General features: G+C 36.0%; 1 protein-coding gene across 1 annotated transcript in view; it reads left to right on the top strand.

The window, feature by feature from the left end:
* Positions 1–15674: 15674 nt before the first annotated feature.
* Positions 15675–26977, top strand: part of GC (GC vitamin D binding protein) — a 44028-nt gene continuing 32725 nt past the window's right edge. Inside the window, exon 1 of the mRNA XM_050789917.1 lies at positions 15675–15914. Coding sequence (XP_050645874.1) covers positions 15809–15914 — 106 coding nt within the window. The 5' untranslated portion in view covers positions 15675–15808. The remainder of the gene's footprint in view (positions 15915–26977) is intronic.

Genomic DNA, 26977 nt, shown 5'->3' with positions numbered 1-26977 from the left:
TATATCTCCTATGAATCTATCAGCGCTCCTCCCCAACTGGCTTTCACCACAACTTTCACTGCTTTTTTGTTGTAAATGAAGTCCGTTTCTTTGGGGAGAGATTCAGAGCTCTCTATGCTAGCGTATGCTTCTCCTCCCAGATAAAATCTTCGAGACGTTGGTCTAGTGCTGTCTGCGGGTGGGCATAATGTCATGCTCTCTCTAAGAGACTCCCTCACTTTAGAGCTGAGTACTCAGTGGAGGAAGGAAGCCATCAGCCCCAGGTCCCCTTGGCTTACCTCTCTTGACCTAGGACTCCTGCCCACAAACCAAAGCAAGAGCAATCAGGATTTAAATATTCTCAGCAGTGTCATGCCCAAGGTTGAACCTACATCCTGTGAGCTAGGGCTGGACAAAAAAAAAGAGCACTGACTTCTTGGCCACACTCACCAGGAACTTAGCCTCACCAAAAGTAGGTGAGGGCAGGAGAAGAAAGGCTGTCATCCTGCCCATCTTGGGAAGACAGCCCTCCATTGAAGGATGGGGATAAACAGAGTCCTGTTCTCTCAGTTGTATCTGTCTTGCTGAGTTGGGAAGCAAGAAGGGAATGAGTGGATCTTGGTTCAAATATTACAGATTTACTTTTCTTACCAAGCATGGTAGATTAAGTAAATGCTTCTTCATTTGCTGTATGCCCCTAGAACCATTGCCAGAGACTTGAAATGATTCTTTTTAAGATAATTTTCACCCATTTCACTATAGAACAAGTCCACAAAGCTCCTCACTCTGTCATGCTGAAAGGGGGAACTATGGGGCTTCTTTCTGGGCGTAAGGAAAATGTTCTAAAATTAAACATAGTAATGGTTCCCAAATCTGCAAATACACCAAAACCCATTGAATTTCGTACTTTAAACAAGTGAATGTTTTTGTATTTAAATTATATCTCAGTAATTCTGACTCTTAAAAAAAAAAAAAGATAAATGAGACTTGCCTAAAAGTGGCTATTAAGGTATTGAGAATAAAAAAAGAGAGACTAGAAGATAAGTGGTGCTAAAAGACATTGACCCTCCCATCCATCTAGAGTGGAAAGACCTCATTATGAGCTTTTTTACACCCAAGTATCCAGCTAAGATGCCAGAAAGACTCGACCTCAGAAGACTATACCTTAATACACTAATAGAGAAAGATTTTGTGTAGACTCACTCTTATAAAATCTAAAATCCAAGTCCTTACAAGAGCTATAGGAGATTGGGTTTGGAGGATGAGTCCCCCCACTTAGAGCTGCTTGGGAAACATTTTGTGCCCTCCACACATCCACTCTAAGAAAAGACAAATCTAGCTCACACAAGTTCAGGATGATTAACCAGTAACTGAAGTGCCAATAGAAACAAAAGTCAAAGTTTTACAGTAAAATAACAGAACATAGGAATCTTTGTAATATATCTTTAACAATGTCTATTATATAGTAAACAAAATTACTGCACTTGTAAAGAAACAAACAAAAAAATGTCACTCATAGTTCAGATAGAAATCAGTCAACAGAAACCAACTCTGAGATGGTGCAAACACAGTAATAGTAGACAAAGATTTAAAGCAGCTTTTATTAATAAAATGAAAAGTTTAAAAGACAATATGTTGGAAGAATTAAAAGCAAATATAGTGTTAAGTGAATACATAGGGAATATCAGCAGCAAAATAGGAAGTATAAATTAAAATCAAAAGGGAATTCTGAAACAAAAAATGCTAAAATAGTCTAATGAAATTGGATATATCAGAAGAGCAATGAACTTGACACTAATGAATAAGAACTATCCCAACTGAAGAACAGAGACAACAAATGTTGAAGAACCTAAGCAGGCACACATGGGATAATATCAAGCAGTCTAACAAAACACTGGGAATATGTGTAACTGAAGTCTTAAAGAGAAGAAAGTGAGAACAGGGCAGGAAAATCATCTAGAAATAATGGTTGGACATTACACGAATTTGATTTTTAAAAAAACATTGACTTAGGAGAAGCTCAATGAACCCTTATCAAGACAGATACAAAGAGAATCATACAATCTTCGTTCAAGATGGCCAAATAGGAACAGCTCTGGTCTGCAGCTCCCAGCATGATAGATGCAGAAGACAGGTTATTTCTGCATTTCCAGCTGAGGTACCTGGTTCATCTCATTGGGACTGGTTGGACAGTGGGTGAAGCCCACGGAGGGTGAGCCAAAGCAGGGAGGGGCATTGTCTCAGCTGAGAAGTGCAAAGGGTCAGGGGATTTCCCTTTCCTAGCCAAAGAAAGCCGTGAAAGAATGTACCTGGAAAAAAAGGCATATTTCCGCCCAAATACTGCACTTTTCCCACAGTCTTAGCAACCGGCAGACCAGAAGATTCTCTCCCCTGCTTGGCTTGGCAGGTCCCATGCCCACAGAGCCTTGCTCACTGCTAGCGCAGCAGTCTGAGATCAAACTGCGAGGCTGCAGCCAAGTGGGAGGAGGAGCATCCGCCATTGCTGGGGCTTGAGTAGGTAAACAAAGTGGCCAGGAAGATACTAAACTGGATGGAGCCCACCGCAGTTCAGCAAGGCCTACTGCCTCTACAGATGCCACCTCTGTGGGCAGGGCATAACTGAACAAAAGGCAGCAGAAACTTCTGCAGACTTAATGTCCCTGTCTGACAGCCCTGAAGACAGTAGTGGTTCTGCCAGCATGGCATTTGAGCTCTAAGAATGGACAAACTGCCTCCTCAAGTGGGTCCCTGACCCTCATGTAGCCTAACTGGGAGACATCTCACAGTAGGGGCTGACAGACACCTCATACAGGCAGGTACCCCTCTGCAACAAAGCTTCCAGAGGAAGGATTAGGCAGCAATATTTGCTGTTCTGCAGCCTTCACTGGTGACACCCAGGCAAACAGGGTCTGGAGTGGACCTCCAGCAAACTCCAACAGACCTGCAGCTGAGGGACCTGACTGTTAGAAGGAAAACTAACAAAAAAGAAAGGAATAGCATCAACATCAACAAAAAGGACATTCACACCAAAACCCCATCTGTAGGTTACCAACATCAAAGAACAAAGGAAGATAAAACCACAAAGATGGGGAGAAACCAGAGCAGAAAAGCTGAAAATTCTAAAAACCAGAGTACTTCTTCTCCTTCAAAGGAGTGCAGCTCCTCTCCAGCAATGGAAAAAAGTTGGACACAAAATGACTTTGAAAAACTGACAGAAGTAGGCTTCAGAAGATCGGTAATAACAAACTTCTCCAAACTAAAGGAGCATGATCGAACCCATCGCAAGGAAGTTAAAACCTTGAAAAAAGTTAGACAAATGACTAACTAGAAAAAACAGTGTAAAGAAGACCATAAATGACCTGATGGAGCTGAAAACCATGACAAGAGAACTTTGTGATGCATACACAAGTTTCAATGGCTGATTCGATCAAGAGGAAGAAAGGATATCAGTGAACGAGGATCAAATTAATGAAATAGAGTGAAAAGACAAGTTAAGAGAAAAAAGAGTAAAAAGAAACAAAGCCTCCAAGAAATATGGGACTATGTGAAAAGACCAAATCTACATTTGATTGCTGTACTTGAAAGTGATGGGGAGAATGGAATCAAGTGGGAAAACATTCTTAAAGATATTACCTGGGAGGACTTACCCAAACCAGCAAAGCAGGCCAACATTCAAATTCAGGAAATACAGAGAATACCACAAAGATACTCCTCGAGAAGAGCAACCCCATGACACATAATTGTCAGATCCACCAAGGTTGAAATAAAGGAAAAAGTGTTAAGGGCAGCCAAAGAGAAAGGTTGAGTTACCCACAAATGGAAGACCATCACACTAACAGCGGATCTCTCAGAAGAAACCCTCAGAAAAACAAGCCAGAAGACAGTGGGGGCCAATATTCGACATGCTTAAAGTAAAGAATTTTCAACACAGAATTTCATATCCAGCCAAACTAAGCTTCATAAGTGAAGGAGAAATAAAATCCTTTACAGAGAAGCAAATGCTGAGAGATTTAGGCCTGTCTTAAAAGAGCTCCTGAAGGAAGCACTAAAGATGGAAAGGAACAACCATTACCAGCCACTGCAAAAACATGCCATATTGTAGAGACCATTGATGCTATAAAGAAACTGTATCAATTAACGGGCACAATAACTAGTGAAAATCATAATGACAGGATCAAATTCACACATAACAATATTAACCTAAAATGTAAATGGGCTAAATGCCCTAATTAAGAGACACAGACTGACAAAATGGATAAATAGTCAAGAGCCATCAGTGTGCTGTATTCAGGAGACCCATCTCATGTGCAGAGACACACATAGGCTCAAAATAAAGGGATGGAGGAAGATCTACCAAGCTAATGGAAAGCAAAAAAATTCAGGGGTTGCAATCCTAGTCTCTAATAAAACAGACTTTAAACCAACAAAGATCAAAGAGACAAAGGACACTACATAATGGTAAAGGGATCAACTCAACAAGAAGAGCTAACTATTTTATGTATGTATAAACCCAATACAGGAGCACCAAAATTCATAAAGCAAGTCCTTAGAGACCTACAAGAGTCTTAGAATCCCACACAGTAATAATGGGAGAATTTAACATACCACTGTCAATATTTGATAGATCGATGAGACAGAACATTAACAAAGATATCCAGGACTTGAACTCAGCTCTGCACCAAGCAGACCTAATAGACATCTACAGAACTCTCCACCACAAATCAACAGAATATACATTCTTCTCAGCACCACATTACACTGATTCCAAAATTGACCACATAATTGGAAGAAAAGCACTCCTCAGCAAATGTAAAAGAACAGAAATCACAACAAACCGTCTTTCAGACCACAGTACAATCAAATTAGAACTAAGGATGAATAAACTCACTCAACATTGCACAACTACATGGAAACTGAACAACCTTCTCCTGAATGACTACTGGGTAAATAACGAAATGAAGGCAGAAATAAAGATGTTCTTTGAAACCAATGAGAACAAAGATATAACATACCAGAATCTCTGGGACATATTTAAAGCAGAGTGTAGAGGGAAATTTATAGCACTAAATGCCCACAAGAGAAAGCAGGAAAGATAAAAAATTGACACCCTAACATGACAATTGAAAGAACTAGAGAAGTAAGAGCAAACAAATTTAAAAGCTAGCAGAAGGCAAGAAATAACTAAGATCAGAGCAGAACTCAAAGAGATAGAGACACAAAAAAAATCCTTCAAAAAAATCAATGGATCCTGAAGCTAGCGTTTTGAAAAAATCAACAAAATTGATAGACCACTAGCAAGACTAATAAAGAAGAGAAGAGAGAAGAATCAAATAGATGCAATAAAATATGATAAAGGGGATATCACCACCAATCCCACAGAAATACAAACTACCATCAGAGAATATTATAAACCCCTCTACACAAATAAACTAGAAAACCTAGTAGAAATGGACGAATTCATGGACACATACACCCTCCCAAGAATAAACCAGGAAGAAATTGAATCCTTGAATAGACCAAAAACAGGCTCTGAAATTGAGACAATAATTAATAGCCTACCACCCAAAAAAAGTCCAGGAATAGACAGATTCACAGCCGAATTCTACCAGATGTACAAAGAGGAGTTGATACCATTCCTTCTGAAACTATTCCAATGAATAGAAAAAGAGGGAATCCTCCCTAACTCATTCTATAAGGCCAGCATCATCCTGATACCAAAGCCTGGCAGAGTCACAACAAAAAAAGAGAATTTTAGCCCAATATCCGTGATGAACAATGATGCAAAAATCCTCAATAAAATACTAGCAAACCAAATCCAGAAGCACATCAAAAAGCTTATCAACCATGATCAAGCCAGCTTCATCCCTGGGATGCAAGGCTAGTTCACCATAGGCAAATCAATAAACGTAATCCATCACATAAATAGATCCAATGACAAAGACCACATGATTATCTCAATAGATGCAGAAAAGGCCTTTGACAAAATTCAGCAGCCCTTCATGCTAAAAACTCTCAATAAACTAGATATTGATGGAACCTATCTCATAACAATAAGATCTATTTATGACAAACCCACAGCCAATATCATACAGAATGGGCAAAAACTGGAAGAATTCCCTTTGAAAACCAGCATAAGAAAAGGATACCCTCTCTCACCACTCCTATTCAACATAGTTTTGGAAGTTCTGGCTGGGGCAATCAGGCAAGAGAAAGACATAAAAGGTATTCAATTAGGAAAAAAGGAAGTCAAATTGCTCCTGTTTGCAGATGACATGATTGTATATTTAGAAAACTCCATCGTCACAGCCCAAAACCTTCTCAAGCTGATAAGCAATTTCAGCAAAGTCTCAGGATACAAAATCAATGGGCAAAAATCACATGCATTCCTATATAGCAGTAATAAACAGAGAGCCAAATCATGAGTAAACTCCCATTCACAATTGCTACAAAGAGAATAAAATACCTAGGAATACAACTGACAAGGGATGTGAAGGACCTCTTCAAGGAGAGATACAAACCACTGTTGAACAAAATAAGAGGACATAAACAAATGGAAGAATATTCTATGCTCATGGATAGGAAGAATCAATATTGTGAAAATGGCCATACTGCCCAAGGTAATTTATAGATAGATTCAATGCCATCCCCATCAAGTTACCAATGACTTTCTTCACAGAATTGGAAAAAAAAAAAAAAAAAAAAAAAAAAAAACACACACACACACACTTTAAAGTTTATTTGGAACCAAAAAAGAGCCCGCATTGCCAAGACAGTCCTAAGCCAAAAGAACAAAGCTAGAAGCATCATCCTACCTGACTTCAAACTACTACAAGGCTACAGTAATCAAAACAACATAGTACTGGTACCACAACAGAGATATAAACCAATGGAAGAGAACAGAGCCCTCAGAAATAACACCACACATCTACAACCATCAGATCTTTGACAAACCCGACAAAAACAAGAAATGGGGAAAGGATTCCCTAGTTAATAAACGGTACTGGGAAAACTGGCTAGACATATGCAAAAAGCTGAAGCTGCCTCCCTTCCTTACACCTTATACAAAAATTAATTCAAGATGGATTAAAGACTTAAATATTAGACATAAAACCATAAAAACCCTTGAAGAAAACCTAGACAGTATCATTCAGAACATAGGCATGGGCAAGGACTTCATGACTAAAACACCAAAAGCTATGGCAACAAAAGTCAAAATAGATAAATGGGATCTAATTAAACTAAAGAACTTCTGCACAGCAAAAGAAACTACCATCAGAGTGAACAACCTACAGAATGGGAGAAAATTTTTGTAATCTACCCATCTGACAAAGGGCTAATATCCAGAATCTACAAAGAACTTAAACAAATTTACAAGAAATAAAACAAACAACCCCATCAAAAAGTGGGCAAAGGATATGAACAGACACTTCTCAAAAGAAGACATTTATGCAGCCAACACACAAAAAAAATGCTCATCATCACTGGTCATCAGAGAAATGCAAATCAAAACCACAATGAGATACCATCTTACACCAGCTTGAATGGCGATCATTAAAAAGTCAGACAACAACAGATGCTGGAGAGGATATGCAGAAATAGGAATGCTTTTACACTGTTGGTGGGAGTGTAAATTAGTTCAACCATTGTGGAAGACAGTGTGACAATTCCTCTAGGATCTAGACCTAGAAAGACCATTTGACCCAGCAATCCCATTACTGGGTATGTACTGAAAAGATTATAAATCATGCTACTATAGAGACACATGCACACATGTTTATTGTGGCACTATTCACAATAGCAAAGACTTGGAACCATCCCAAATGTCCATGAATGACAGACTAGATTAAGAAAATGTGGCACATATACATCATGGAATACTGTGTAGCCATAAAAAAGGATGAGTTGATGTCCTTTGCAGGGACATGGATGAAGCTGGAAACCATCATTCTGAGCAAACTATCGCAAGCACAGAAAACTAAACACCGCATGTTCTCACTCATAGGTGGAAAATGAACAGTGAGAACACTTGGACACAGGGCAGGGAACATCAGACACCAGGGCCTGTCAGGGAGTAGGGATTGGGGAAGGGATAGCATTAGAAGAAACACCTAATGACGAGTTGATGGGTGCAGCAAACCAACATGGCACACACATACCTATGTAACAAATCTTCACGTTGTGCACGTGTACCCTAGGACTTAAGGTATTAAAAGAAAAAAGAAATATTTAGGCATAAATCCAATGAAATACATACAAGATCTATGTGAGGAAACTACAACCTCTGATGAAACAAATCAAAGAAGAACTAAATAAATGGAGAGATATTTTAAGTTCATGAATAGGAAGATTCAGTACTGTCAAGGTTTGCATTCTTTCCAACTTGATCTATAGATTTAATGCAATCCCTATAAAAATCCCAGCAATTAAAAAAAGAGAATCATATGATGCATATCCTAGGATAATCACTGAAAAAAAAAGGTAAAGTAATCATCTTAAAAGCAACCAGAGGAAAAAATAATACTACATACATGACAGCAATGAAAAGAATGACTGCCAACCCCTTATCAAAAGATAATGAAAAATCATGTTTATAGTGCTAAAAAACTTTTAAGCAAAAAGAATAGCTTTGAAAGAAAAGTTTATGAAGCCTGAACAAACAAAAAGTATTTTTAAAATAGTACAAGCAATGGGATTGGTAAATGATACACTGTTGTAAGCTTTTTAAATGTAGGAAATGTGATATAAAAATATGACATATGAGGTGTGAAAATGTGAAGAAAAACCTGTCAGGTATAAAATAGAAAGTGAAAAGTGTAGGATGAAAAACCAATAAACTTGGACATATTAAAGACAAATATTATTAGCCCTAGGGAAACCATTACAATTTAACAAAATTAATAGCTTAAAATCACAAATATTAAAATAAACAATAAAATATTCAACTGAGACAAAAGAGTCAGAAAATGAACAAAAAGGGAACAAAATACAGAAGAAAAAAGTGGAAAGCAAACATGAAAAAATAATAAGAATGTACATTCAAACCCAATCATAGCAATAAGAGCATTAAACATAAATGAACTAAACACTCCAAGATTATGTCTTGATAAAACAAGCAAGATGTTTGAATGGTTCTTTTCAAGGGATTCACTTTAAACACAAAGACACAACTAGATTGAAAGTAAAAATATATAAAAAGATGTACCATTTAATTACTAAGCATAAGGAAGTTGTCATGGCTATATTATTACGTTGGTGCAAAAGTTTTTGGTTGGTGAAAAATGGTTTTTACCATTGAAAGTAAAAGTAGAGACAACTACTAAATAAGAGCATGAATTTTAATTGCAAAAACCACAATTACTTTTGCAACCACCTAATAATATTAGACAAAATAGATTTCAAGACAAAGTATTATCATAGATAAAGAAGGACATACTGTTAAAAGGAATAACTTGTCAGAAAGATAATCATTATAATTCTGTATGTGTGTAATAACAGAGCTTCAAATTTCAAGAAGCAAAAACACAATAGACTAAAAACTATAAGGGGAAATGCTAAAACTCTCAATGGGAATTGGAGACTTTAACACTCCTTTCCATTTTCTTGCCCTTTCCAGCTTCTAGGGGCTGCCTGCATTTCTTGGCTCACAGATCCCTTCCATCTTCAAAGTCAGCAATCCCATCCCTCCAACCTCTGCTTTCCTTCTCACATCTCTTTCATTCTGACATTCTGCCTCATTCTTCTACACTTAAAGGACCTTTGCAATAACATTGAGCCTATCCTAATAAGCCAAGAAAATATTTTAAATTAAATTGATTAATTTTATATGCAACCTCAATTCCCCCTTGCCAGGTAACATAACAGAATTAGAGGTTGCAGGGATTAGGGTGTGGGCACCTTTGGTCTGCCATTATTCTGCCTTTTCCTGACTTTCTAGATGGCTCTAAAAAGAAATTCCTGAAAACTGAGAACATTCGTTTATCCTTCAGTAAAAAAGAATCTATTAGATCATCTAATATTTTAACTTATTTTGCAATATGATCCTGAAAACTTTTTAAAACTCACTCATATAACCCAATTTAATGGTCAGCTTTAATTATTCAAATTGCCAGTCCTTTTCCTCTTTAGAGTCCTGTTCATTACAGAATGTATAGAAAACTGTATTATTAGAAGCTCTTAACAAAGATTAGCCAGGCTATGAAAATTAACATTTGTTCTATTTTTAAGGACTCCATTCTATTCCTGGAAATATATATATTTAAAATCTAAATGTATATATGTACATTTGGGGACATCTATCAGGGTGGTTCACATACGGATGTTTTAGTATATATTGGCTTATTTTCTCATTCTATCACATTTTGTATTTTATCTTTTCTTCTCTTTTCTCCATTCTTTCATTTTCTCTTTATCACCTTTCTCTATATACATAATGTAAAAATATACTACAATTGTCAATACTTGTAAAAGTAATTACATAGTTCTAATATTCAGACCTGTTTCTATGAATTACCTGGCTTCAGTGTTGGAAAATAGTTCAGTAAAAACTTATTATAAAGTCATTTCTTTTTAATTAACTGAACCTAAATATTTTTACTTAAAAATACTAAGAACCTAAATATTTTACTTAAGGATACTTAGCTGACAGTTAACTAGTTATGACTATATATTTAACAGTGATTATTATTTCATTCCTCATTCCATTGAACAATAGAGGTGGAAAGAGGTGTAGCTGCCTGTCTGTGATTATCAGCTAAGTCTCATATAAACTTTGCTCCTAGACTATTTTTTAAATTCTATTTTCAACTTCTTTTCTTTCTTTCTTTCTTTCTTTCTTTTTCTTTCTTTCTTTCTTTCTTTCTTTCTTTCTTTCTTTCTTTTTCTTTCTTTCTTTCCTTTCTTTCTTCTTTCTTTTTTGCCCTCTGTTTTTTTTTCGAGCAAAAGATAAAATCATTTGCATCTAGTCTGAACTATCATTTCTCTTAAATATCTATGTTTCTCCTCAGAGATGTATATTTCTTAATGAAAGTGTTTTGGGGAAAGTTATGGCTATTTGGCAGTTTGGGTTTTTTTGTTTTGTTTTGTTTTGTTGTTTTTTGTTTTCTGTTTTTTTTTTTTTTTTTTTTTTTTTTTTGAGATGAAGTCTCACTCTTGTCCCCCTGCTGGAGTGCAATGGTGTAATCTTGGCTCACTGCAACCTCCACCTCATGGGTTCAAGCGATTCTCCTGCCTCTGCCTCCCAAGTAGCTGGGATTACAGGTGCCTGCTTACCACGCCCAGTTAATTTTCGTATTTTTAGTAGAGACAGGGTTTCACCATGTTGGCCAGGCTGGTCTCAAACTCCTGAACTCAGGTGATCTACCTGTCTTGGCCTCCCACAGTGCTGGGATTACAGGTGCGAGCCACCATGCCCAACCTATTTGGCAGTTTGTTATACAAGACCTCATAAACTACTACAGCCTTAGTAAAGAGAGTCATGGCAGACGTCAATTTATCTCTAATTTTACCTCAAATTGTTATTTTAAAAATGAAACCATTTGGTTAATAAACTCATTTATATTTGTCAGAATTTTCTGAACTCCTGCACTCTGTGGAATATATTTCTATAACGGCCCCTATTGTTTTAAAAAACGAATAAATCATTTGCAGATTTGTGTGAAAATACAAGTAAAATTAAAAATGAATTGCCTTGTTCATGAAAACCATGATTACTCAAATTACACCTGGATTTCAAAGAGCGTAAACGAATTACAGAATTCTAGCATAGTCTTTCATTTTTAAATCCAGGGTTGATAAATTTCTCTAGGCATTTAAATTCCTTCATTAAACTGATTATGACTGAGGGTTTACCACATTCAGTTTCTATCTGTGCTAGCTGTTGGGAATACCAAAATGAAGGTGTCTTAGCTATAGTAGGAGCACTGTGGAAGAGCAAAGCACAGAGGAGGTAGACTCAGCACAACCTGGAAATTTTGGGTGTCTTCGAAGCTCCAGAATCATGGACCCAGCTGCCTACTCAAATTCCACGTGAACACATCTTCCTTGTGTGTCTTCTTCAGTGTCTTCTGTTTCAGAGATTGGCATTAATATCCAACCACTTGCATAAGCTAGAAACCTCGGCATAACTTCTGACTCTTCCCCCATCAGCCAAAGTCTAGTCAATTACCACTCCCTGATGATTCTGTCTCTTAAATCATCTCACGCCTCTGCCAGCACCACGGGCCACACTTCTGTCATCCCTTGCTTGGACTTCTAAAGCAGTCTTCACACTGCTCTCACTGTATCTACTCTTACCCCTTCTATTCTCTGCACCCTCACAACTCAGCACACTTGTCATTTAGTCTTCAACATCTGTCTTCCTAGTTAGACTAAGAAGGTCCATGAGAGGAAGAGCCATGTAGATCTTTTGACATGGTAGTACCAACAGCTTGCATGTTACTTACAAAGTGGTATGAATTAAATATATGCTAAATGAATAAATGAAAGGCCGACAGACAAGGGACAACAAACACACAAAATAGAGTACGAGAAAAAAGAAGAATGTGAACAAAGACTGTGGAAAGCTCAATAGCACAATGTGTTCAGTGAACCACAAGCAGTTCAGCTGTACTTAATTTTAATATACATACACTGCAAAGAATCCTTTTTAGAGGTAAGTAGGATGAATTCATGAACTTTAAGCACAGGCATTGGTCTAAATCATTTTAAATAGGGAGGCAGTAACACAGTCTTATTTGCATTTTTGAACAATAATGACAGCAACAGAGGGGAGAATGATTTAAAGGTAGGATAGTTAGAATGCTTTTCATTGCAAATTCAGCTAGAATAAGCTTAAGTAAAAAGAGATTTATTACAAAGATACTGGAATTTTTTATGGAAGTCAATCATAGCTAAATATCTGGGCTATAAGAATTTCCTGAAACCTGGATTGTGTTCTGTTCCTCTCTGTACATCAACTTTAAGGGTGTTGCTTCGAACCACTGATATCAATTTCACCAGTTCATTTATCAGGAAAAGATACTGATAATGCATTTTAATAGTATAAAGAGAATCTGAATGAAGAGAACACTTGGACAAAATCATTCTGAAGAAGATCATTTCTACAGGAGTACAGTAAGAGTTTTTAAGAAGCCTGTGGCAGCATTAAAATGTTAAAGATACTGTTCTGATAAAGAGAAGTATCAGTGTTATCTTTTAGTAACTAAGCCTTACTAAAAGAAGGGACATGGGATAGAGAAAAGAACTAAAGATAGGCTTTATCTGCCTCACAATTTTGCCTGGAACTAGCCCTAGTTAGGGAGAGATCTGCGTTTCCTCTGAAGCCAATGGCGAGATGGAAACAGAGGAAAGAGGGAAAGAGGCTACTTCAAATCAGTTTTATACAGGAAAAACAGCTCCTGCAAAATTCTACTGCTTACATATTCAATAAATCTTGTGAAATATATATTTCAGTAATACATTTCTGAGTTGCTATAACTGCTGCTGTCATAGACAATGTGAGGAGGTTTGATTTGGTCTTTTTCACCCATTTTTTCCCCATCTGACTTACTAGAGTAATCATTGTCGCTTGAGGCCTCTCATTTAGGCCAATTATGATTATTTCTTCCCAGTTTTAGAATCACAGTAAGCAATCAACGTTTGAAAGATTAAGGAAAGTTACATAAATAAGACTGATTAAAAAAGGCTCATATATTTAGCTACTAGCCTGTTTTGCCTAATTTCGTTTAGAAAAAATCAGTCAAGAGAATACATTTGGCAGCTTGTATAGAGATTTCTCAAGAGGGCATCTAAATGAGATGTTGCAATTCTTGCTACATGTAGTTTATCATTAAACAAACGTGATAAATGTTATTGCAAAAGCAGAGATAAAGTTTAATTTTTTAAAAAATGAAAGAATGAGCAGATCTTAAACTCTGTATCAAAATTCGTGGAAAATAATCTGAGTGTGTCTTTTTAATGGAACTAATCAGATGACTGAAATACAGTTGAATAAAAGGGATACAGAAGTATAAATACAGTATAATATCTTAAAGAAAAAAGAAAACTGTAGCAATATGGTAATGTGTTACTACCTCTCTGAGTTTTGGGGTTCTGAGTACTTTTTAAACTTTTTCACACTCATTTGGAGTTTCATTTCCAAATAATTTGCCATGGGAGTAAAATACACTTTTAAATTAACTTGCACAGTAAACTAAGAATTCAGCCAAAGGGAACGGAAAATTTAGATTTACAGTAATCAGTAAGTTGATCCTCGAAGGGATAGAGTTGGCTCTTGGACAAGAAAGCTATCTCCTTAACCATATGGATTTCCACCGGCCTTACAGAGATCCTTGTGCTTTGATCTGGCATAGGTATCTTTTTCCAACTAGCTGGACTCTATTTTCTGAACATAACACCCAAGGATTTTCAATATAGATAGAAACTGTGACTAAACCTGTAACCACCTAAATTGGTTTACTGAAATTTTGACAGGCTCTGCCCATGTAGATAATTCTTGGTTACTGAGTTGATAATGAAGTTTTAAATCACTTGTCTGTGAGACCCTGGACACAGAACTGGCTTTAAACTCTTCCACTGAGTTCCAATGGCCTCATTAGTTCCATTGACCTTCTCAGATATTATAAATTTGGAATGCCAGTGGGAGAAAGTGGCAAGAACTAGAATAAGAGTAATAGGTGACATTAATCCATGTCACTATGTGATGGATGTTACCATGAACCCTGCACCCAGATTACCTTAATTAACCTCATAGCAATGTTGTGTCAAATGTACTGACTTATCACCACGTTGCATATGAGGAAAATGAAACATAGAGGGGCAAAATAAATTTCCGAAGGTTACACAGCTATGAAAGCTGAGTAGGGATTTGATTTTAGAGCCTGTGTAACAACCTGAACCTGACCATTTCCTGAAAAGAGGGCTACTGCAAAATCCAGGAGTGGAACTCATCTAATTCCAGTGAATGGTCTACCTGTGACTCTCTAGACAAGTCAGAGAATTTACTCAGTGCTCAATTCACTCTTCTGGAAAATGAAGATGTTGAATTTCATGTCTTACAGGGCCTCTCTGAGCTCTCAAATTCCATGCCCATAAAATATACTAGTTGTGAACTATTAGTAGAAGGAGCTTTAAAATCACTGTAGGGAGTCCAATATTTGCCACTAACTTTTTATGATTGGCAGTGGTGAGCCATTTAACCTCTCCAGTTATTTGCCTCACTTCAAAGGTTATTTTTAATATATATGCCTGTGCTTCAGAAAGTGTAACATAGCATAGAAATACAAAGTACTATGCCATCATCTCAAATAAAATTACTTCATAGCATCAGAATTATGGATTTAAAATATTATGCTGAATTGGCTTTAACTCTTTTTTCCCCTTATTACTTAGAACATCTGATCTGCAATATTTTAAGGTAATGCTTATTTGTAGTAGACTTAAACAAAGAGAGGAAGAGAGGTAAAGAGACAGTTTCCAATTTTCCACTTACATATGAGAAAGGTGGGGTGTCCAAAGAAGACACATAGCCCTATACGGGGGGAGAAGGTGTCCATTACTAACATATTAAGTAAACTTTAGTGAGGAACAGCAGTGGAAAATAATCTATATACCTTGCCTCTTTTGCAGTTTGACAAAGTTAATGATTAAAATCTCCTAGATTTTCCACTACAGTATCCCCAAGGTGTCTATTTACCTTGATTGATATTATTTTATCTCTTTTGGGCCAAAGATAACAGCCCCTTACTTCTGTGTAGAGATTAATAATTGATTAATTCATAGTCAGGAATCTTCGTAAAAAGGAAACCAATTATTTTTGGCTGCCACCATTTACATGGTCACCTACAGGAGACAGGAGGTGCTGCAAGACTCTGGTAGAAAAATGAAGAGGGTCCTGGTATTACTGCTTGCTGTGGCATTTGGACATGCTTTAGAGAGAGGTAAGATTTCTTTTGTTGTGACCATTTACAGGAACTCTTACTAGTTTAACTTTATAGTATCACTTAAAAAATGAAATAAAATGTAAGAAACACAAGAACTGGTGAATATGTTGGGGAGAGGCATAAGGACCATAGGGGCATTAATCAGAGCTCCACAATGCCATGTAATGTTGAATTGGAATCTACAAAAAAATCAACACAAGAATTTTGTCAAAGAAAGTAAATGTAGTTATATAATTTGTCAATTATCCATCCCTCCTTTGTTGATAAGCAAGACCTAAAGAGAATGATTTAAAATTAGACATTTGCTAATTGTTACAAGATAATGCAAATAAAGACTGTGATCCACCATTAAGCATTTACTAAGACTTCAAATATTTATTACCATTGAGAGTGTAATATGCCATGCCAATGATGCATGATGTCAACTTAGAGATTCCTTGGATCCCCTTAAACGAATCCCATACATGCAATATTTGAAAATGCACGGTATTTTTTAAAATACCCCTCACATAAAATTTTTCTATAGCTATGAAACACAACCACAAATAATATAATTGAGATATATTTTTCATTAAAATTATTCTTCAGATGGTGTCTTCATCTTTGGGCAATGTTTAAAAACTTTTTTACATGACACAAACTAAGATTATGTGAAGTATACAACTTTATGAATTCTACAGCTGGGAAACTTTTCATAATTAGTTCAATTTACTTTTCTGGCTGATTCTTCAATGTTCACAAGGGAAATCTGCATTTATCCTGCTTTGTAAAATTAAGTTTTTCATTTAGTGCTGTTGGTTAACAGCCTCACCTAATTGATACACTATTATTCATATTAGTAATGTATTTTACCAGTGGAATAAAGTGTGTGTTCTCAGGAATTATCAGTTATTAACTGTGACATGCATAACCTTGCTCTTGACTTTTTATTATTCTTCTTACATTTACTTTTCCTTGATCTTACTATGATCATTCAAATTATTTTAACTCTTGTCTTACCCATCAATTCTTAAGTAAGCTATGCGTCCTTAGGTAAGACTACAAAGTCTTTCCCAGACAGTGCAGGGTATAAAAAAGCAACATAAATTGTGTCCCTTATAAGACCTCTGAATAGGCCATGTTCCAAGAAATCTCTTTAAGTCTTATTCTTTTGGCCAAGGATTTGCTGGGGCAGATCTGATCCTGAAAAATCCTACTGAAGCAGGTTCAGATCAGGATCTTCAAACACAGAAGGTCCAATAATGGCTAGGAATTGGAATTATAGATGGAGGCCATAACCAGGAGCATGAATCACCATCTTAGACTACTGACTCAATAGGTGTGCACTGGCTTCACCTCAAAGAATGACACTGTCCTTTGGAGAATAACAGAGCATTCTGCAATCTCTACTTCAACATTCTCAGCAGTGCTCAGATTCTGACAAAATGGATGCTAAAAACCTCCAGTCAGTCCCCTTGAAGATCTAAGCTTCATGCTTATAACCAATGTGCCATATTCCAGATGATATCTTGAGACATACATAATACACTTGTAAGCATTAACATTCAATATTTGGGGGGAGTAGTACTGATCTATCAATTCTCTATTCTCTAATACCTGAGCATGACCCAAAGACCAAGTCAGCAGTTTACTTAGAAGCTAGCTGTGTTCTCTCCTGGCAGGAAGTTACAAAGTGTACAGGTTAAGGGAGTTCTGAGGACTCTTAGGTTCTGAATATCCTTGTTTTGTGGGGGATTGGTTTGGATTGCAGTTTTCTCTAGCTGTTATAGTTCTAGAGAGCTGACTACTCACTGCATTTATTTAAGCACCTGTTTAAAAATATATAACGTTCAAGACTTATCTTGAAAAGAAGTTTCTGTGAGCAAACATATTTAAGAAATGAGCCATACTTTATTCCTCCTTGGTGGTTTCACGATCAATGCCTTTGTTGTCCTAAAGGTTCTGAGAAACACTACAGGAAAGAAATCTTATCTAACTCTGAGTGTCTCAACATATTGACTCTTTTCTACAATGTCTATACCTATGGAACTATTCTTTGGAAACCTTGGGTCTAAAATAGATACTGTTACGGATGAACCTTTACTGGACAGGCTGCAGTTAAGCCAGCCCTCTCCTATCAAACAACATTGGAAATCTTGTTCCCAAGCCACTGGGTACATCTTGGAGAAAAGAGCTTACTTATCCTGCTAAATCTGGATAGTGTCATAAGAAAATGTCCACTTTTGCCACCTTATGAGAAGCAACAAGGCAGTCTTCGCCAGTTGCCTACAAGAGGCTTCTTCCCCTAGGACTGAAATGGATGGAATATTAATATACAATGTATCTTTCCCTCTTCCCTTCCAAAGAAACCAAGTAACAAAGACTAGTGATACAGCTACAAAATTGTTTTTTTTTAACTTGCAGATAGAGAAGTTACCTTTAATGATAAGGAAACATTTATAAAAATTGATTTTTAAAATTAAACTACACCAAAAAAATCTGTTTTAAGTTACACTGTTAACAGAGCACTAAAAATATTTTTTTTTTTTGCATTTTCTTCTTTTCTTTTTTTTTCCATTCAAGTTTTCTTTTGTTTTTTATTATACTTTAAGTTCTAGGGTACGTGTGCACAACGTGCAGGTTGGATACATAGGTATACATGTGCCATGTTGGTTTGCCGCACCCATTAAGTCCACATTTACATTAGTTATTTCTCCTAATGCTATCCCTCCCCCTGCCCCCCACCCCACGACAGGCCCAGGCTGTGATGTTCCCCACCCTGTGTCCAAGGGTTCTCATTGTTCAACTCCCACCTATGAGTGAGAACTTGTGGTGTTTGGTTTTCTGTCCTTGTGATAGTTTGCTCAGAATTATGGTTTCCAGCTTCATCCATGTCCCTGCAAAGGACATCAACTCATTCTTTTTTATGACTGCATAGTATTCCATGGTGTATATATGCCACATTTTCTTAATCCAGTCTATCATTGATGGACATTTGGGTTGGTTCCAAGTCCTTGCTATTGTGAATAGTACCACAATAAACATATGTGTGCATGTATCTTTATAATAGCATGATTTATAATCCTTTGGGTATATCCCCAGTAATGGGATGGCTGGGTCAAATGGTATTTCTAGTTCTAGATCCTCGAGGAATCGCCACACTGTCTTCCACAATGGTTGAACTAGTTTATACTCCCACCAACAGTGTAAAAGTGTTCCTATTTCTGCATATCCTCTCCAGCATCTGTTGTTTCCTGACTTTTTAATAATTGCCATCCCAACTGGTATGAGATGGTATCTCATCGTGGTTTTGACTTGCATTTCTCTGATGGCCAGTGATGATGAGCATTTTTTCATGTGTCTGTTGGCTGCATAAATGTGTTCTTTTGAGAAGTATCTGTTCATATTCTTTGCCCACTTTTTGATGGGGTTGTTTTTCTTTCTTGTAATATTGTTTAAGTTCGTTGTAGATTCTGGATATTAGCCCTTTGTCAGATGGGTAGGTTACAAAAATTTTCTCCCATTCTGTAGGTTGCCCGTTCACTCTGATGGTAGTTTCTTTTGCTGTGCAGAAGTTCTTTAGTTTAATTAGATCCCATTTGTCTGTTTTGTCTTTTGTTGCCATTGCTTTTGGTGTTTTGGTCATGAAGTCTTTGACCATGCCTATGTCCTGAATGATATTGCCTGGCTTTTCTTCTGGGGTTTTTATGGTTTTAGGTCTAACATTTAAGTCTTTAGTCCACCTTGAATTAATTTTTTGTATAAGGTGTAAGGAAGGGATCCAGTTTTGGATTTCTACATACGACTAGCCAGTTTTCCCAGCACCATTTATTAAATAGGGAATCCTTTCCCCATTTCTTGTTTTGGTCAGGTTTGTCAAAGATCAGATGCTTGTGACATAGCTAGAAAATTATTAAGGTAATCATGCCAACAGGAAATAAACCACTGCAGTTGATAAGAGCTGTTGGCAAAAACAGGTTTCTATTATGAACATTTTCCTTTTTGCTTTAAGCATTTCATTCACAGCATTTTTTTTTTATTAAACATGATATAAAACTGCAAGAAGAAAGTTCCCTTTGGGTTAGTGGGTGAGCTACGCTTTTCCTTCTCTTCCTTCCCTGTCAAAACAGCCCTACACAAGGGCTGAAGACATACAGCTGTCATTGAGAGCAATGTTAACCTCCCTGAAAATCAATAGCAATGTTTCATCTTATTGATATCAGGTGCAATGCCACATATGCAGTCACCATTATGTATTATAAGGATAAGTGTGTGCACTCTCTAAAATGTCATCAGCTTAATCTATTTAGGAGAAGACAAGATGAAGAAACCTCTAAAAGGAATTGATGATGCCCTTCCCCAATATTTTTGGTCACCTAACTTCTTCATTCTACCCATTGCTTCCTCTCCCTCTCTCTCTCTCTCTCTCCCTCCTATTTTTCTCATTCCTTCTGATCTGACCGCACTGGCCTCCACATTATCTCACACTCTAAGTCCTTTGTACGCCAGGGCTTTGCACTACCTCTTCTCTATTCCTGGAATATTAATTGTCCAGATATTCTCATAGCTCCCTTCCTCACCTTCTTCAGGCATCTACTCCAAGTCTATTTACAGAGGGGGCTTCCCTAGCCAAACTACCACAAATAACACCTACCACTCCATTATCTTCTATCCCCTTACTTGGATTTATTTTTTCTTCTTAGCACCTAGTACCTTACCTTATCACTGGTTGTTCATTTGCTTATCGTAACAAATGTAGAATGTAAGTTTTGTGAAATTAAGAACTTTTGTTATTTCCTGTAATTCCCAGTTATAGAACACTACTTGGCATTTAGTAGGTGTTCAATAAATTTTTGTGTAATATTACAAAATTGGGATTTTGTGTACTTATGTCTACCATCAGACTCAAGTTCCTTAAAGATTGGTGACTTTAGAGTTTTATTTCATATGATGCCATGTTCCCAGTAGGTAACTGATGTGTCAGTGTACGTTTGTGTGTGTGTGTGTGTGTAGATAGCTATGTACATATATATATATATAAAACACTCATGTGTATAACAATGACCACAAACTAACTGGATTTAGCTAATAATAATAATAATAACTGGCAGCAATATTCTGTTTCCTGAGGATACGATCATCTTCATTTTACAAATGAAAAAACTGAGGAAGAACAGAGAAGATAAGCAACTTGCCAGTGGTATCACTATTATCCAGGGAAGAAGGAATTCAAATCCAGGTGGTCTGTATCCAAAGTCTCTATCTTAAATCATGATAAAATACAGACTCCTATGGATGTTTTCTTTCGCCCTCATGGTTTGGGCCAACAAAGTTTATCTAAGTCTGTCTTTAAAGTCTCATTTAACGTGTCAACATTTTAAAACCTGGAGATTCCACATAAAAATCTAGATTTCTAGCTTCTCTGGAAACACAGGAATATGTGGTAATAAGGGTCGAATTTTCACATGGCAATGATGAACTGGAGATTAATTGCTACTCCTCCTTTTGGACTAAACACTCAGTTCTCACCATTGGGCATTTAATGCTTTCTTCCCTTGGATCAAATGTAACTTGTGTGGTTCCTAGATCCTACAAGCATTTGGACTTGCTAACCTGGGTGTCGTGTTAAAATAGTACCTTGAGGTTTAACACTACCTAAAGAAAATAATATTAACAAATGATTGTATCTTTACATTTAAAATAGGCAAAATAATTAGTTACTAGCCATTTTTATTCTCTGTAAATGAAATCACATATGAATTGTTTAAATGTGTTTACATTTAACCAATTGTGTTTCTCATCCTAGAGAAGTGAAACTTACATAACTTTTTTCTGAAAGCTGATTTAGAAAGATTTATTGGAATATACAAGGAGTGTTACATAGTTACACATGTCCTTCACATTCATATCTGCTGATGCAGCTGAATTCCTGTGTGGGTTACATAAATATGTGTGTGTGTGTATATATAAAGTATGCATATACATATATATACTTTAAGTTCTGGGATACATGTGCAGAACCTGCAGGTTTGTTACATAGGTATACACGTGTCATGGTGGTTTGCTGCACCCATCAGCCTGTCATCTACAGTAGGTATTTTTCCTAATGTTATCCCTCCCCTAACCCCACTGATAGGCTCCACTGTGTGATGTTCCCCTCTCTGTGTCCATGTGTTCTCGTTGTTCAACTCCCACTTATGAGTGAGAATATTTTTATATGGAAATAACTGTGATTTTGTTATATATTAAAAAATACAATAGCAAGAGCACAATCTTAGAATAACACATTTCAGTCTTCAAATTTGACTACACATGAAAGTAAATTTGTTATTTTGATATTTTTCAGTTCTGCTGCAAATGTTAGGTAATAATTGGTTTTAAAATGAGCATACTTTTATTTGACAAACACATACTAGATTTTAAAAAATATAAATAACAAAATACATAGTTGTATTGTTGACTAGGCTAACATTGAAGTGAGTGCTCCTTTTAAGTTTTCTTAGCAAGTATGTCTAAGGAATTATATCCTGTTGACAATTGGAATGTAATATCTAGAATTAATATTCTGTAGAAAACATTGGCATTCCATTTTCCATCTACATGATACTGCAAAGCTCATTATTAATTTCTTTGTTTAAAAGGTTCTCTTTAGCCTTACTAAGACAAATGAAGTGCTATAAAAGCACTTAAAGCAATGTATATCACAATAGGTAACACAAAATAGTATTGAGTACTTGACAGTAAAATTTCCCATTTAAATTATAGCTCTTACAACTGTCCAATAATAAGCCTTCAGTTTCTCACTGAGATTTAATAAGAAAATTAGAAAATTATATTCCATTCATAAAAAAATCTTGCTAACACAACACTGTAGCAGACAAGCACTATAAAACTGTTTTGGCCATACTAAAAATTAATATACAAATATCTACTTCTTATAATTTTAAAAAGATAAATTATTAATCTTTAAAATAGAAATTTTCCTATACAAGATAATGCTATTTGTTGGATTTAATATGCATTTAAATGGCTCGGGGGATCTGTTTGACAAAAACATGTGTGATGACAGAGACATAAATAATGATACATGTACAATATATCCTCTCCATTAGATTGCATAATTTGATTTCAGTTTATAGTTATAACTTCAGTAGTCATTGAGATGTGTATGTTGATAGAAACGGTGAAAGGAAATCACCCATGCACAGTGTTTTCTGGTTTAAAATGTATTGTTTTTTAATTGCAAATTATAATTACATACGTTTCTGGGGCACAATGGAATAGTTTGATATCTGTATGTAATAGGAAATGATAAAATCATCAATGAACTCCTCTATCATCTCACTGCTTATCATTTTTTGTGAGGCATTTGAAATTTACTCAGGTTATTTTGAAATATAAAATGCATGATTAACTATAGTCACCCTGATGCACAATCGATCTCAAAACTGAAATTTTGTCTAACTAACTGAAATCTCCTGTCTAACTGAAATTTTGCACTATTTTCCCCGCAGCTCCTCATTCCCTCCCTCCTCTTCTTCCTGCAGTCGCTAGTAACCATCAATTCAGTCTTCTGTGAGTTCAACTTTTTCAGATTCCATGTATAATATAGTGCAGTGTTTTTCTTTCTGTACCTGGCTTATTTTACTTAACATAATGTTCTCCAGGATCATCCATGTTATAACAAATGACAGAATTCCCTTCCTTCTCTTTTTAAGGCTGAATAGTATTCAATTGTGTAAATACATCACATTTTCTTTATCCATTAATCTGTTGATGGACACTTAGGTTGTTTCAGTATCTTTGTAGCTGTGAATAATGCTACAGTATACATGGGAGACCAGACATTCCTTCAACTCATTAATACCCAGATGTGGTGTTGCTAAATCCTATGGTAATTCTATTTTTAGTTTCTTGAGAAACATCCATACTGTTTTCCATAATGGCTATACTAATGTATATTTCCACCAACAGTGGAAAAGAGTTCCCTTTTCTCCACATACTTGCCAATGCTTATCTTTCAATCTTTCTGGCAATAGCCATTCTAACAGGTGTGAGGTGATATCTCATTGTGGTTTTAATTTGCCTCTCTTTAATGATTCCTGATGTTGAACATTTTTTATGAACCTGTTGGCCATTTGTATGTTTTCTTCTGAGAAATGTATGTTTGGGTTCTTTGCCAATGTTTTAAATGGGTTATTCGTTTTCTTGTTATTGAGTTGTTTGAGTTCTTTACATATTTTGTATATTAACCTGTTATCAGACATGTGGTTTGCAAATATTATCTCCTACTCTGTGGGTTGTCTCTTCACTTTGTTAATTTTTCCTTTGCTGTGCAGTAGCCTTTTAGGATGATGCAACCCAATTTGCCTATTTTTGCTTTTGTTGACTGTGATTTCAGGGTCATGTCCAAAAAACTCATTGCCTAGACCAACATCATGAAGTTTTTCCCCTATGTTTCCTTGTATTCATTTAATAGTGTCAGGTCTTATATTTAAGCCTTAAATCCATTTTGAGTTGATGTTTTCTCAAGTTTTAATTGAGATAGATCATATGTAGCTAGCCAGGGAGGCAGAATCACCACCACTTACTGTTTATATCACCTTATCAAAGGAGTGCCATGTGGAACTATGACTGTGCCATCCCTTGATGAATGATACTTTCTTCAGATTTTATAATACTTGCTTAATGAAGTGACTTTTATGGGAATGTCCAGAATTGTGCCAAGCATCCAGGACCTAAAAATTTAGACATGAGCTTTTCCCTCAAAGTACTTTCATGGAAAATAAGGACAATTTTGCTTAAAGGAAATATTAGTATATGCCTCCTTTATAAGATCTATCAGCAAACGTCTAGTGAGTATTACTTCAAGTCTCTGTCGCTACTAAGACCAAAGCGTCTGAGTCTTTCAACCAACCTGCTTACTTTTCTGTTTTCCTGTGCCAAACCCTGCAAACTTTTTTTTTTTTAAGAGAGAAAATGAAGAATAAGAATGACTTCCAGGACTGATAGTCTGAGATTAAGATTTTAGACAGGCATGAATAATAATGAATCTTTCGATACCATAAAATGAAGAGCACTAAATTTCAATAGAGTAATTATCTAACTCACGGACAAAATGTGCTCAAAAAGTTATATGTTATTTAGAATTTAAAATACAATTTTCATAGAAATAATTTAAATACAGAAATGAAGTTCTTAAAATGATGCATAAAAATAGGTAGTAAACATGGGATGTAAACTGTGATAACCACAAACCTCATAGAATTTTTGTGAGGATTAAAGCAGGTAATATATGTCAAATATTTAAAACCATACCACCAAATTGTTGGCACTCAAATTTTAATTGTTATCATGATGTTATTATTATGTATTCCTATATTGCTTTAGAACTTAAGTGCTTCAATGTATTCTGAGCTTCCAAGTTAAATGCAGGGGATATCATCTTTATCCATCCCAAAAGTGGAAGAGGGAAACCTCCTCCTCTATCTTTACTCTTACAAAACCAATTATAGATGAGGAGGTAACCAACCCACAAAAGGGAAGAGAGGTGGGATAAGATGCATGGAGAAAAAAAAAATACTCACTCTGGGACTTTGGTGAGTGTCACAAAGGACAGGCAACCACCCGAGGTGAACCCAAGGACATTAGTTTGAGTGAGTCTGTGATGCTGCCTCCTATTGCAGTTGCAGTTTCTGAGTAATTAACCCAATGATTATATATCTTTTGCTGTTTTCATTTGTGTTTGAATTTTCAAAGTCTGAACGGATGCTCAGTTTGTTCCACTGATATCATACTACGAGGTGCCATTAACTTCTAGATTAGTTTATCTATCAATGTCATGTGGGTCTCTGGGTATAGTATTAAAAGGTTTGAATTTCTTTCCATTGACTCAAGCTCACACTTTTTCATTGGCAATATTTGTAGTGATATAGAAATCTCTTATAACCAGATCAGCTTCCTAAACCAACTCAATAATGTTTACTATTTAAGTAAATTCACTACTGTGAAATCAACAATATCATGCCTGACTAGTTTGAATAAACACTGCAAACCATATTCTTAAAAGGTAAATTTATTTTAAAAAATACTAACAAATATACTGAGCTTTTGTGTCAGTACAGAATAGAAATAAAAATGTCAAAGAAATGAAATTGTGAAAATATAAAATGCCCAACAGAGCTGTTAAAGCCCATGATTCTCCAGAACACAATAGGAAAACAGCAACTTGAGACAGTTCCTAGCATCCTATATGAGCACTTATTTATGTCATTGTTATTTAGGATCCATTTATGTTCCTGGTATACAAATAACTGTTCTAGGGAACCAAATTAGGTTTTAGTGAAAGACTAGTAATAGTGAAGGCATGCAAATACCTACTATAATAAACTTTGTAACAAGACAGTATCTTATTAGCTATCCCCATTGGAACGAAAGTTACATGAGGGCAAGAGTGTGTCTATTTTGGGCTCCACTGTATGTTCAGATTCAATATTGAACCCAATGCCTGGCACAAAGTAAGCCTCACAAAATATCTGTTGCATGTATGAATGAATATTGTCAACTCTGTTGGCAGAGGTAAGGTGCCTGAAGCAGCAAAGATTTCCTGAAAATAAACCACGCTGGCTTTCAAAAGTTCAGAATTAAACAAGACTTACCAGAATGTTTCACAATATAGATAAAAAGTGGTACATGCTATCACAAAAGGCAAAAATTCTGTTGGTGAAATTAGTAAACACTTAGTACTGTGGGGGGTCACTTGATGTGAAAGTGATTTCATCAGAGTCACTAAGATTACGGCAATATTTACTAGGGCGGTATCAAAGTCCAAATCACCTTCTTTATAACCAAATGGTACATTTGAAAACAGAGCATATAATTTACAGTTCATTTGCGACAGGATTTAACTGTATGAATTGGAGTGGGCTCAACTGGTTTTACACTAAAAACATTTATTAAACAGTTCCATGGAATGGGGAATCAATTCGTAGTAATCACATTGCAAATTAACTTTAGTATTTATTTGCTGTATTTGCAAATTGAGACAATGATTAACATACATTGGCTTTCTCTTGTAAGCT

Source organism: Macaca thibetana, chromosome 5 (genome assembly GCF_024542745.1).
Source record: "Macaca thibetana thibetana isolate TM-01 chromosome 5, ASM2454274v1, whole genome shotgun sequence".
NCBI classification, from domain to species: Eukaryota; Metazoa; Chordata; class Mammalia; order Primates; family Cercopithecidae; genus Macaca; species Macaca thibetana.
Note: the sequence above shows the minus strand (reverse complement) of the source record. Positions and strands in the feature narration are given on the sequence as shown.